A 14,157-nucleotide genomic window follows, 5' to 3' on the forward strand; every position below is an offset into this window, starting at 1 on the left:
CCACGGGACCTTCTAATTTAAATTAATGTTTGAAGTACCACCAATGGTTGGTTCCTTCCCAAGATTTTCAAGTATATATGAAACATACTAAATATTTACCTATTGTATTATTTTGCACAGTTGTAAATTACATTAAATAAATCATTAATAAAAAAAAAATATATCGAAAAACTATTTTTTTTTCATATAATTTTCTTAATCTTCTTAAACAAAATATCCGTATTTTCATAAATAATATCGAAATATCGTTGCTAATCATCGATATCGATATTATCAACAATGTTAAATACTGAAATGAATATGAAATATCGAAATACCTTGTTTTAGCTTTTTATAAAATGTTTTATTTTTATTGATAAAATATCAATTTTTCTATTAAACAAAATATCGAAGTATGGTTTCTAATCTCCGATATCGATATTAATAACAATGTCGAATATCGAATGGAATATGAATTTATTAAAATAGAATATCGAAATATTATTTTTATATTCTTCATAATTTTTTTTAGTTGTGAATTACTCATATTTCTATAAAACATCTTACTGTCGTTAATAAATTTCCATATGGATATTATTAACAATATCAATTATCGAAATGAAAATTAATATATTGAAACAAAATATCAATATTTTGTTTTATAATTTTTTAGTCTTTGTAAACAAAATATCCATATTTCGATAAAATAATATCGGGATATTGTTGATAATCTTCCATATCGAAATTATCAAATATGTTAAATATCTAAATGTATATTAAATTATTGAAACAAAACATTGATATTTCATTTTAAATTTGTCTAGTATTTTTAAACAAAATATTGATATTTCAATAATATTAGAATATTGTTGCTAATTATCGATATCAATGATCGAATGGATATTAAATTATTGAAACAATATATCGATCCTTTGATATGATATCGGAATATTGTTGCTAATGTTAGAAATCAATTATTATAAAAATGTCAAATATCGAAATGAATATGAAATTATCAACATTAAATATCGATATGCTATTTTTTCTTTAACAAAATATGGATATTTGGATTAAATAATATCGGAATATCTTTGCCATATTATATTTTGCCACGAATATTTCCCTCTGAATATATAATAATAGGTATATTACATGGAGTGTATATTATCATCATTTCTTTCATTTAAGGTGCGAATTTGGTTTGGGTCTATCTTTTGAGACTATTGTTGATTCTATAACCTTCTCCAGTTCCTCTCCCGTGTACCTAACTCTGCAATTTTTTACTTGATTATACAGATTCTTATAGGTAATCAGACTCAAAGATTAATCTGTATCTGAAACATATTTGACATAATGCGCCCTGAAGCCATAAATCGCAAAAATACGTAAAAACCTTTTTACTGTGTTTAACAATTTAATTACAAACGTTCCAAAAAATCTGACAATGCTCCTATCGTCTATAGAAAAGGGGAAAATAGATATTTTGTGTTTTCTTAGGTGTCACCTTTTTTTCTTAAATACGAAGGAATAAATAATACATAATTAAATTAATTAATTATAAATTGAAAAAATGGATCCGTCTTTATATTCACACAATTTTATTCATAGCAGAAATAAACAAAATACTATTGAAATTAAACTGTAATTGATTTATAAATTACAGAGACGACAATGAACGATCTGATATGAGTAATTGATCATCATTAGCAGCGGTTAAGTTATTGTTCAAAACAACACAGGATCCATTATTCCAGTTATATATGAATGCGGAATACCTGTCTTTCTTTTATTTGTTCCATTTGTGCTTTCCTTATTTCCAGTTGCTCTCTTTCTGACATTCCTTTGTAATGATATTGAATGATTTTTTTGAAACCCAAATTACTTTGAGCCACATCAGGGTTTTCAGTAAGCAAATCACTAGTCATTGCATTTATAATATGCCTCTCCATGTCTTCACGCTCTTTTTTATCATTCAAAGTTTTTTTGAAGTTCTGTTCCTTTGCCTGAAAATAAAAGATTTTTACTTGAAATATTTTTTTTTTAAACATATTTTTGTTGAATAAATATAAAATGTACAATATTTACTATATTGTTTTGGGATACCACCCTCACGCAATACAAATTTCCTGATACTAATTACACTTTACAAGTTTATCTGTTACATTTAGATAAAACAAACCGAAGCGTAGAAAAAATACAACAAAAACATTATTGAATTAAAACAAAATACTTAACATTGGATAGAATAAATAAAATACATATCATTGAGTAGCATCAAATACATATCATTGATTATATGAACATCAAATACATATCAGCATCTTCCAGTCCCTTTACACGCCACTATCCCTGATGAAGACCTGAAACTCAGGTCGAAACGTCGGCATGAAATAAATAAATATTGTTTTGTTTATTTATGTTGTTCTTTACTGACCGCACCCCCCGACAAACTTCTTCAATCATTGATTTATTTTTACATTAATATATGTTCAGTTCTTTTCTGCTTATATTTACGGGTTTTAGTGTAATTTCCTATTTCTGTGACTAGAGGGTTTGATGAGTTGGGGTATTATAAACAAATTAATACTACCTTTTTAAGGAATTTAAATAACTTTAACTATGCCCCTATCCCATACACGTTATTTATAATATGTTGAAATATTTTCTTCATTTCAGTCCCCTAAAACATTTAAATCGAAACATTGTTTTAAATTTGGAGCAAAAAAATATGCAACAAAATTCGTTATTAATTAATTTATATTCCTTATATTAATTTATAAGGATTGGATAAAAACTGAGTAACTTATATTTTTATTGTTTAATTTTACGAATTATATATTTTTGATGGTCAACGATTTGAGTATTTAGAAAATAATAACAGTAGACTGCTGAAATTTGCCGTAAGACGGATTAGATAAGGTTTATTTCTGATAGTTTGCGTTTTGATATTTTGAAGGTAAGGTATTCCGGAGAAAGTGTATTTTTGGGACAAGATCATAACAGATTTTTTTAAAAATAGATATTCACATCTCACAGTGATGGACCACATTGAAAAACAAGGCAAGTTCTTTCCTTTAAACTGGGCCACTTAAAAAAGTCAAATACATGTTGATCTTTGTACATGTTGGATGTTCTATCTCTACTTTTGCGAAGTTGGTTGTTAATGAAGCAATTGAGCTTAATTCATTAAATCTGGAGTTGTTTCAAATTCTTTTACGATAAAAAGAACACTTCAAAACTAAAGTAACGCACGATCTTACCCCATTTCTTTGGGGTAAGAGTGTACATATGCCTAAATTGAAAGCCTAACAAAGCCTTCTTCTTAATCAGGCCCCTTCCACCGCAGATCAGAAGGATGAGCTTGCATGTAGCGCCTGAGTTATAGCTTTGTATCCTTTACCAGCTCCCCGTATTCATTACATTTCATTCCTTTCTAATTGAATTCCTTCTTAACACCACTCTCCCAAGAATTTCTTCTCCCACGTTAATGTAACTTATTTGTTTCATTTTGACCACACCCCCAACCATCTTTTCTTCATATATATCATTTCATACATTACTTTGGCCATTCTCCCATTTCCTTCTATTTCATGTTCAGCCGGGTTTTACTCTCAGGTTTTTATTTTCCCCTTTATCTTCTGTGTCTTGAGATAACACTCACAAGTAACAGTCAGTAAGGGGACAAACGTAGTGTTATATACAACTTTTTAAAACCCTTTTTGATACTTCTTTCTTACGAATGGAAGCATTTATCGGCAATCTTATTCTTTCTTTGATTTGTGCATCTAGATTTTTTCGTTAATGTGGGCCCCAGGTACGTGAAGTATCTTATGTGCTCCAGCTCCTCTCCTTCCAGTCATATTATCCGGTCTACCAGTTCCCTCCTCTTCCTGCTCTCATTATATTAATTTTGATTGTGTTAATCTCCATATTTAACAGCTGCTTTCTTTCTGATTCAGAGCATGGATTGAATATTTCTTTCATTGTTGATAGAATAGAAATTTGTCATCCGCAAATGTTGGGAGTGTGGGGTAAACAGGGCTTAATTCTCGCTTTCCCAACCAATATGGCTTCATTCTTGTCTTTGCATTCTTCTGGGGTATACTGTGTATCATTATAAGCGGCAGTGAGCTGAGATTGCAATCCTGCCTTATTCTCTGGATGCTCTTAAATTTCTTGTATATGCAGGTATTAGTTCCCACGTTCCTAGTCAGATCTTTTTCGTCCTCGTGCTTTGGCAACGTTTGCCTTGCTGACGAAGTTGAAGTTCAAGAACCTGGAGCACACCTTCACGAAAATAGCTGGATAGTTGTAGAAATTAGAAAAAGAATATTTTTTTTTTCTCTCAATGCTGGTTTTCTGATTAGGAAAGAAGTATCAAAAAGGGTTTTAAGAAGTAGTATTTAAGACTATCTTAAATTAAAACTCTCCTTACTACCTTATGACAGTTAGTCCTAAACAATTACTACAATGTCAAGAGAGTTAAGTCAATAATAAAACTATGTTTACATAATGGGGCAGGATATGGTTCGCACTTATCCCTTTTTTCAAATCTGCTTTTACTCTAACTCCTGAACTAAAATTAAGTTAGTATTAATAAAATTATCACCTTAGGTGATTTCGAAAATTTCAACTGTTAATACTCAAGCCATAAATTAACTCTATATAACATGAACTAAGCGTTCAAAAATTAAAAAACAATTACAAATTTGATTAATTATTCTCAATCAGTTCAATAACTGCCAACTCTAAATACCATCAAAATCAGTAGATAAAAGAACATCCAACATGTACAAAGATCTACATGTGTCCAACGTTTTTAAGTTGTCTTGTTTTCCACACCAAGTCCAACAGAGTCTTTCTGAAAGAATGTTTTAAATTAAAAAAAATAAACTGGCTCGGAATATAAACTTTTATTTGGCTTGGCCAACAATAGAAAACATAAACGCAAAATCAAAATAAACCGTTCAGATATAAAGTAAAGAACAGAAAGCAAAATAAAAGGGTCTTTCAAGATAAAATAAATGATTAAACAAAATTTTCAAAATTAATAAATATATTAAACAAAACACTGCTTGACGACTCCTATATGGTCCGAGACGAGATGGGTCCTGAAGAAAACATTATCCACTCTGAAAGGTCAGAGGAAGATGTTTCCAAGTCCAAATTTCTCATACCTTTGTGGGTTTGTACGTCTATAGCGGTTCTCTAATGCATCTATCATTTAAAACTTGATCAAACTGATCCTCACAATGTTGTTCATGAACGCAACCGTATTATTATTCACTACCAACTAAAATGTTCAAACACTATGACTATTTACAAATTAATTTAATGTGGCGTGAACAAGTGTAATTGATCACTTTTATTGAAATCAATAATATTGTAAAACAAATTCTCTAATACTTTACCAAAGTTTCGTTGTAATCTTTGACAACTAACTCCATTTGTTTCCTACATTCTTTTTCTAAATTTTCCATAGTCACTGCCCTGTTTTCACGTGCTTTTAATGAGTCACCGTACAGTTTTTCAGCAAAACTCATTTCCTTTGACAATTGTTTTTTTTCTGATATCTGCTGCTGCAACCAACATTTTTGTTGCTCTATTTGCAATAACTTTCTGTCATGTGCTGTAGTGTCTTCACCATCAAAACTGTAACAGAAAAGAGATAAGTGCTGTAATTAAGTTATAACTAGTTTACCCGAGCGAGAACTCCCGCATTAGATATCTTTTCTTTTTCCCTTTAATTCATTCGAAATATAAGCGATATAATGCTCCTTCTTACGAACAATGTAATATTGTCAAGAAAGTCTATTCAATACATACAATTGGTAAAGCTGAACTTACTTTATAATGACTGTCTTTAAGTAATAGTTTGGGTAATGAGAATTTATGTTGCCCCACTGGAAAATATCAGTTCAGTTTTACAGTTAATATTCGTGAACTTGTATTAACCCTGAATCGTACTCGCTGAGACCTCATAGGTAGACCGTACGTGAAGAAATGCATTTGGTAGAATATAAATATTTGGTGAGAACCCCCGGTCTGAATAATTTGAGACATGGCAATTGGAAATCCGTTGAGCTGTTCGCTGAAAAAAAGTTACATATTCAGAAACGGACTGACTAAACATATTTAGTGCAGTATTTTTTCATATTTCGGTTCAAATCAAGAGCAATAAAACCTACGAATCGGTCAAGTCTTTAGCTCAAAATACAGTTATGTTAGCACTGGTGGAAAGACCATGCCCAATCATCTCCTGGATCTTGTGCTGGCGAATGTTTCAAAACATTTATATATATATATATATATTTGAATAATTTTAACAAAAATCGGCTGTGCCGTTTGCACAGTCGTCGGACAGATTACAACAAACGCCTATTAATTTACCATATCTGTTCCTAGTTGGGCAAAATTTTCAAGGAAATCACTAAACATTAATTTCCATTAATTTTATTGGTGGCGATACTGTTGTAATTTAACAATGTTATTAATATTTCATTTAATATTGGCCACGCTTCAACGAAAAAAGACCTATAAGCATGGAAAAGAACAAACATGAGGTAAGTATCAAATGGAAAATATAGTGCTGCAGAAGCTAACCTTAGGTTTGACCCGTGCCTAATACGACCGCTATATCAAAAACTTCATTTTTGGGCTTTAAAATTAACATAGCACCTAATCATAGCACCAAACCTTCCTTACGCAGGAACCTACTCAAGTTTTGATGTCTATGTCGAAATTCATTAAACCCAATTCGAACTGTTCCGGTTGGCCGACTTACCTCCTCTACTAGAGTTCTGGGAACTCTCAAAGTTTTTAATTACTTTTAATAAAGCTCTAGTAAAAAATTAAGAGTCGTAATTGAGATTTGTCACTTCTCCATGAAATTCCTGTTTGACATCTCATTCATCAAAATCCATCGTTGACGAGAGCTGGAAAAGGGATTGATAGTACCGGAATATATACCTGCACGGTGATTAGTAAAAACTAAAATTATATAACGAGTTATTTTTAAGTCCCACTTGAACAAAATGCTTTTCAAGAAGCACTATACACTATAATCAACAGTTTATTGTAAATATGGCCACACTGCTCTGGCCTATATAACATTTGCCCACAAATTATTTTAAGGAAATACGTTTTGTAATAATAAAGATATTTTTCTTAACATTCATGTTAGATATAATGAGATCACGGTAAACAGGGTGCGGTCAAAAGAACAAAAATAATTTTCAACTGTTTATTTGCTGAGGTGAAGGGATTCATCAGGGTTGTCGTGTTTCACCCTAATGACCTAGAACGATACTTCACTAAATGGATGATTAGCCTGAACATTGAAAAATGTAAATCAAAAGGTTATACTCTTCGACGCCCACCAGACCAACCTAATCCTCAAAGGTAAAAATGTGAAATGGAATCCTGCCAGTGAAACAGTAAGATACCTGAGAATTCACCTCAATCGCCGCCTTACCAGAAATCATCATATCAACATTAAACTAACAGAAAGCTACGCAAGGTTAGCAATACTATATCCTATCCTAAATAAAAATTCTAAATTAAAACCAGAAACAACTGTTCTTATATTTAAAACAATTCTTAGGCCACTGCTGATGTATGGCTGTGAAGTCTGGGAAGCGGCATCCTTTATGAATAGGAAAAAATTACAATATTTTCAAAATAAAGTCTTAAGAATCGCAGTGGTTTCTCCTTGGTTCATATGAAATAGCTAATTGCATCGGGAATTACAAATGGAGTTGATAGAGGATTATATCAAAAAACGGTTCATGAAGTTCCACTCCCAGTTACCGATAGTTAAAAAAAGCAGTGACCTACAACCTGGGAAACCCAACCTAAGTCCGAAGACTGAAGCTCAGGCTGCTGCAGGACATTCTGTTATAAATCCCATATTTATTAATTCTATTATTCACATTACTTCTATTTTATTTATTATTATTTTTTTCTCTCTTCGTCTTTTTTTTTTTTTTCAAATTAACTTGTTTTGTGTTTTTAGAGTTCTATAATTATGTCATTATGATCAAATTTACTTGTATTTTTTATACATTTGTAAATATCAATAAATAAAAAAATTAAAAAAACGGTCTACGATTGCCGTTATTTTTTGTTATTAATTTTACTTTTCTCTTTTATTAAGAAGCATTATTTTTATCTATTTATATTATCTTACTTTATTTTAATTATGACGTTGTATATGGTAAGGGATATTTTTTGTACGAAACTATACCCCCCCTCCATAATCAATTTGTAAAAAAAAAAAAAAAAAATGTAACGGTTATATGAACACTGTAAGGCCCACTAGGCCGATCTGGTAATAAATAAAGGGGTGTCGTGTTGAAAGGCAGCAATTGAATGAATAAAATTATTTTAAACCAGTTAATTTAAGCGAGTTATTTAATCAAATTAAATCAAAACGGCAGGCCTGATGAAGCCTTGCAAAGTGTGGCAAACGTAGGCAAATAAACACTTGAAAACTATTTTTCACTCTTTGACCGCACTTCTAACTATCTCCTTCAGTTGAAAAAGATTGTTTCAATTAATTTTAATTATATTAGAGCAGCCTCTTTCTTTTTTGTGGGGGGAGGGAGGGGAGGATTTTATTATGACTAATTGTCGCCATCCTTATGACATGATATATTAAAATTAATAATTGTGCAATAATTTATTATCAAATAATTCTCAAAAGTTCATTTTATATTTGTCGTGGCATATTTTTTTTTGGCCATGAAAATGCGAGCAAAAATTTCAAATTAATTTTTTTTTTTAGGATATTTTGAGTTAAAATTTTGCTTTAGATTGGTTGAAATTAAGACTTTGCCTAGGAACATTCTGATTTTTTTTTTTGTCATTTTAGAGATTTTTTTTTTTTATTGAATATTCGGACCTGGGTAAGTTTTCCGTTATTTAAGAATATGATAAATTATTTGTTTAGCACTCTTTGAACTTTAGATGAGGTTACTCCAGTTAATCGATACTTTTACTCTTAAAAAGTATCGACTTTGTATGTGAATCTTGTTTTGTCTTAGGCCAGTTTGTTCTTTAAGAAATACATTTTCTATAAAATTAAATCGTTACCTGTTGAATAACCTACATTCAACAATACAGATATTTCTGTTAGCATAGTACAAGATTGGATTGTTTTGTTTCTACTAAAGTTGTTTTTATAAGACGACAGATGGTATTTATCTATTCCTAGCCATCACTGTAAAAAGCACCGGAACATGAGTCAAGCCATGCCCCGTGTTTTAATAATACATTTTGCATTATTTTACATCTCGATCTGTCGTAAAGTATACAGTTGAATATTATTGTCTAAATGTCCATCATCATTTAATGTGTCGATTTGTAAGAATTTGCTCTTCGTCTTATAACGAATTCAGTGAGTTTGTGATCTAGTTTGGTCTGACTTTTTTTTTTTTATAAAATATATTTATAGATAATAAAATTTGATCAAGATGACCATAATAATAATAAATGACAAGAATTCATCAGGTTAAGTTATCTATTTTTTTTTATCCAAACATCACAATAATAACCTATATGCACTTGAGTAGACATTTATATTTGCACTAAAATAATAAACGAAATAATAGAACTTCATTGACAACATTCATTAACTATGTGATGAAGTTATTATTTATATAGATTAAATTTGATTAACTGTAAAAAATTAAATAAAATATTACATGCACTGAAAAAAAATATTATATCTAATTTAAAAAAAAGGATACTATACAATAATCCTGATGATATCCCTGGTTCTTTTTGGAATTTGTTCCCATGACAATCATCTTCATCACGTTTCCTTTGATAATATTTTCTGAATTGGTTTATTTCTTGATTGATCTTTCTTCTAGTCTGCAAAAAAATTGAGCCAACTTTTTGTCAACGAACAATATATCCTGTTATTTATTTTAACACTTATCAACTGATAATAATTTTTAACTACATTATCAAAACCTAAATATTATTTAGTTAGAATAAATTACCTCATTTATTTCATTTTCAAGTTTATCAGCCTCAGCAAGAGCATACATCTGGCTTTTGTAGTATTTATTTTCAATTGCTTTCTCCAGATCACTCTGTGACTTCTTCTCAAGTAGTTGTTTTTCTAATTCCTTCACTTCAATCTTTAAAATAATTGAAAAGTTATTATTGAAACAATGGGCAACTCTAAAGTCCAATTTGGATAAAACTCATTCTTGTTTATCTCAGGAAAAATTTCTTTCTAATAGACATGTTGAATTAATTATATTGCAATGTTATAATTGTCATGAACACTACAATTCTCTTTGTATTATTGACTTACAATATTTATTTTATTGATATACATCTCGTGTCTTTACTCTTTCTTATTTGATTTACTGATTTTAATTGATAGGTTACACTAATTATTTCAATGACCATTGTGATGAATAGAGAAAGCCTCAAACTAAAGGAGGAATGGAAAAAAATACAAGAAAAACTGCAACCAACTAAACTACTATTTTCACCGAAGCAAAAAAAATGTTTGTTAATTTGGTTTACCCTTATCCTGGTTTGGCATAGTTAATGTCCTAAGAAAAAATTATTTTATTTTGATCAATTATCATCATCTTTATGAAATAAGGAACTTAAAATTAATTATTAGACAGTAATTCATTTTCAAAAATTCATTTTACTATTGTCGTAGGTTTTACTTTTTATCGTGGAATCTTTCCTGGCCACGATAACGGGTATACAAATTAAAATGTTATTAGTAGATGTTGCGTTCATGTTTCGCCTCATGGTTGTTTTACATAAGAGCCAACTTTTTTCTTTTTTGTTAGCCCCGGGTAAATACGGTGGGTCCTATTACGTGATTGTTAAAGACGACACCTAACTCCCTCGGCAACAAACGGCCCTAGCTAAGAGCTGGCCAAAAATAATATATGTTCTTTTGTTGAAAATCGGGACCCGAAAATTATCTGTCATTTAAGAATCGCCAAGAATCACATTTTTTCGCCTTTGATTTAAAAATATTCGTAACTTGTAATTTTAGTATTTCTAATAACCTAGTTGTTCAATATTTCTATAAATGCCTCTGTTTCATTTCCTTCATAGTTAAAAACGTTAATTTCGTTTGATGAGTTTGTCAAAAATCACTTTCAGAAATACTGCCTCGAAAATATAAAAAGAAAACACCATAAGGACGATTGTCACTGACTGCCCTACAGTATAATGTAATAATGTTGCTGTTACCCCTGTCCAACAGATCTGCAACTGGATAAACGACTAAATTGGAATCCTCACACAAGTCTAAAAACACAGGAAACTTCTCGATTCCGACTATTACTGTATTTACTAGAAAAAAACGGTCTAAACTTCCAATTTATTATAAAATACTGATCTACGTGACAGTAATAAGGCCAAATTGGAGATACGGAGTTGAGCTGTGGGGCTGCACTAAACCTTCGAATTCCTCTCGTATCCAATCCTTATATTCCAACATCCTTCGTAAAATCCTCAATAAAAATGCTCTACAACTTTCATCTTACACTATAATTAAAATTGTAAATTTAAATAATTGACAGTATTAATTTAAATTATGAAGAAGATAGTGAGGGATGCGGTCACAGGAAAACAAAAATAGTTAACAACTATCTATTTGCCGAAGTTTCGCCCCACTTTGTAGAGCGTCATTTTATTTGTGACTCCTTACTTTGTCACAAATAAAATCAGCCATGAAGACCTTCCGTTCCAATTGTAACCGACCTTTTGATAATGTGAAATTACAGTAATTCGTGAATAATTTTAATTACAATTATGAAGAAGATGTTCAGGGATGCGGTCAAAAGAAAACAAAAATTGTTAACAACTATTTATTTTCCGACGTTTCGCCCCACTTTGTAGAGCTTCATGAGGGCTGTTCCGGAGACCACCTTTGCTTCAGTTCTCGTACTGACCTGAATAAAGGGTGTTCCGGAGACCACCTTTGCTTCAGTTCTCGTACTGACCTGAATAAAGGCTGTTCCGGAGACCACCTTTGCTTCAGTTCTCGTACTGACCTGAATAAAGGCTGTGCCGGAGACCACCTTTGCTTCAGTTCTCGTACTGACCTGAATAAAGGCTGTTCCGGAGACCACCTTTGCTTCAGTTCTCGTACTGACCTGAATAAAGGCTGTTCCGGAGACCACCTTTGCTTCAGTTCTCGTACTGACCTGAATAAAGGTAGTTTCTGGAACAGCTCTGATGAAGCTCTACAAAGTGGGGCGAAACGTCGGAAAATGGATAGTTGTTAACTATTTTTGTTTTCATGTGACCGTATCCCTCACTATCTTCTTCAGTATTTAAATTAATACAGTCAATTATTTAAATTTACAATTTTAATTATAGTGTAAGATGAAAGTTGTAGAGCATTTTTATGCTGCTCCCACTGATCAAAAACATTTTGAAATTTGGTGAAGAGAACCTCTCCATTTAGTAATATGGACTAAGAAAAAACGTACAAAAAACTATAATTAACAACTTTGGTTAAAAGCAATGTATAGTTACATTGTTGTTTTTCGGCACCTTTGACCATTTTTTTTTGTGATGTTTTGACTTCAAACGTTTCTGTTCCTTTCCTATTTGAAATATTTTGAACCATGGATTCTATTGAGTTTATCCAACTATATAGTTTTCATCAACGATGTCTTTATTAATACATTACAGATAGCAACCTACCTTCCCGATTGTAAGTATTTAAACAAATTCATTAACAATGATTTATTTCCCGCTTAGAAAAGTAGCATTCTTAAATGAAAGGTAACATTTTCAAATAATCATCAGACTAAATAGTGAATAACACGATAAAACAAAACATATTACCCCTATCATCCTTTTCTTAGGATTAAAAATTCTTTTCTTTCTTTCTTCCTCTTGCATCCTCATTCTTTGCATTTTTTCTTGTTCCTTCCTCTCCTTTTCCAAAACAATTCTAGACTGGAACATGACTGAAAAGGATTATCACAGTACCTTTCAATGTTATACTAATGCAGGAGTGACTGAGGCAATGGTTTCTATGTTACCTTAGGAACTCATAAACAGTCAACTTCGCTGTGGTTACTTATTTATAATCGATACTCTGCTATGTTTTGTTGTTAAGTTGTACAACACTCTGAACATATCCATACAAACTTAACATGATTTGTCATTTAAAACCTATTATTGATTGTTAAATCAAAATTATTTATTACGCTTGACATTTGTTAGATTTGTTAGACTTTATCAAACGAAAAAAAAAAAATGGAAGTGTGTGTCAGGTAATGGCACAACTGAACATTGATCGTACATTCATTTAGTGCAGATCTGCTGAGTATAGTGTTATCACGTGGTTTCTAGACGCCAAAGTGGAACTTCTTGATGTCTTGGCTCTCGGTAGAGATCTGCTTCTGGGCTCCTCGAATCACCGCGGCTGTTTCAAAAATTTCAAACGAAAATTGCTAACTTTAGCTATAAGATGAGGACTATATGTCCCGGAACAAAAATTACTTTTGCTCTCATATTTCCACATGAGGATAAAAACTATCTTTGGCATTTTCTGGTTAAAACAACTTGTTGATAAATACAATGTAATCTCAGTAATCAGTACTCGATGCAGGACGATGTTCGGAGTACTGAAAAGTTCGGATCAAAGAAAGTATCAGGAAAAATGGTGTAAAAAATTCAATCATATATACATATGTACGTATATACATCAATTTAGCTCTATTGAAACTTTGATATAAATTAATGTATAGATGAAGTGATAAGATGATAATTATAGTAACATAAATACAGCTAACATCGCTGTATAATTGTTAAGATTGGTCCAATTTAGGTGTTTTTTCTTATTCTTTTAGACAATATGATTATCTATGACATTGTTTATATATATAAAAAAATATCATGGATAATCATATTGACATGAAATATGAATATTTTTTGTATAGTAACTCTCATAGTGCTTCAGTATTAGTTCGGTATCAAAACAATTCAGAATGACTGACCTATCAAAGTCCAGTAAAAGGTTTTTTTGTTTTTTTTAAATTATTTATTTAATGTAATTTACAACTGTACAAAATAATACAATAGGTAAATATGTAGTATGTTACATATACACTTGAAAATCTTGGGAAGGAACCACCCATTGGTGGTACTTCAACATTAATTTAAATTAGA

The 14,157-nt window shown here is 30.9% G+C and overlaps 1 protein-coding gene across 1 annotated transcript in view; it reads right to left on the reverse strand.

Moving 5' to 3' along the window:
* LOC106680631 (RIB43A-like with coiled-coils protein 2) overlaps positions 1 to 5,708 on the reverse strand; it is a 14,661-nt gene extending 8,953 nt beyond the window's left edge. Inside the window, exons 1-2 of the mRNA XM_067046080.1 lie at positions 5,391 to 5,708; positions 1,755 to 1,982 (exon numbers count right to left, since the gene is read on the reverse strand). Coding sequence (XP_066902181.1) covers positions 1,755 to 1,982; positions 5,391 to 5,522 — 360 coding nt within the window. The 5' untranslated portion in view covers positions 5,523 to 5,708. The remainder of the gene's footprint in view (positions 1 to 1,754; positions 1,983 to 5,390) is intronic.
* Between the last annotated feature and the right edge of the window lie 8,449 nt (positions 5,709 to 14,157).

This window comes from Halyomorpha halys, unplaced genomic scaffold (genome assembly GCF_000696795.3).
Source record: "Halyomorpha halys isolate HHAL.00 unplaced genomic scaffold, Hhal_1.1 Scaffold271.1, whole genome shotgun sequence".
Taxonomy (NCBI): Eukaryota; Metazoa; Arthropoda; class Insecta; order Hemiptera; family Pentatomidae; genus Halyomorpha; species Halyomorpha halys.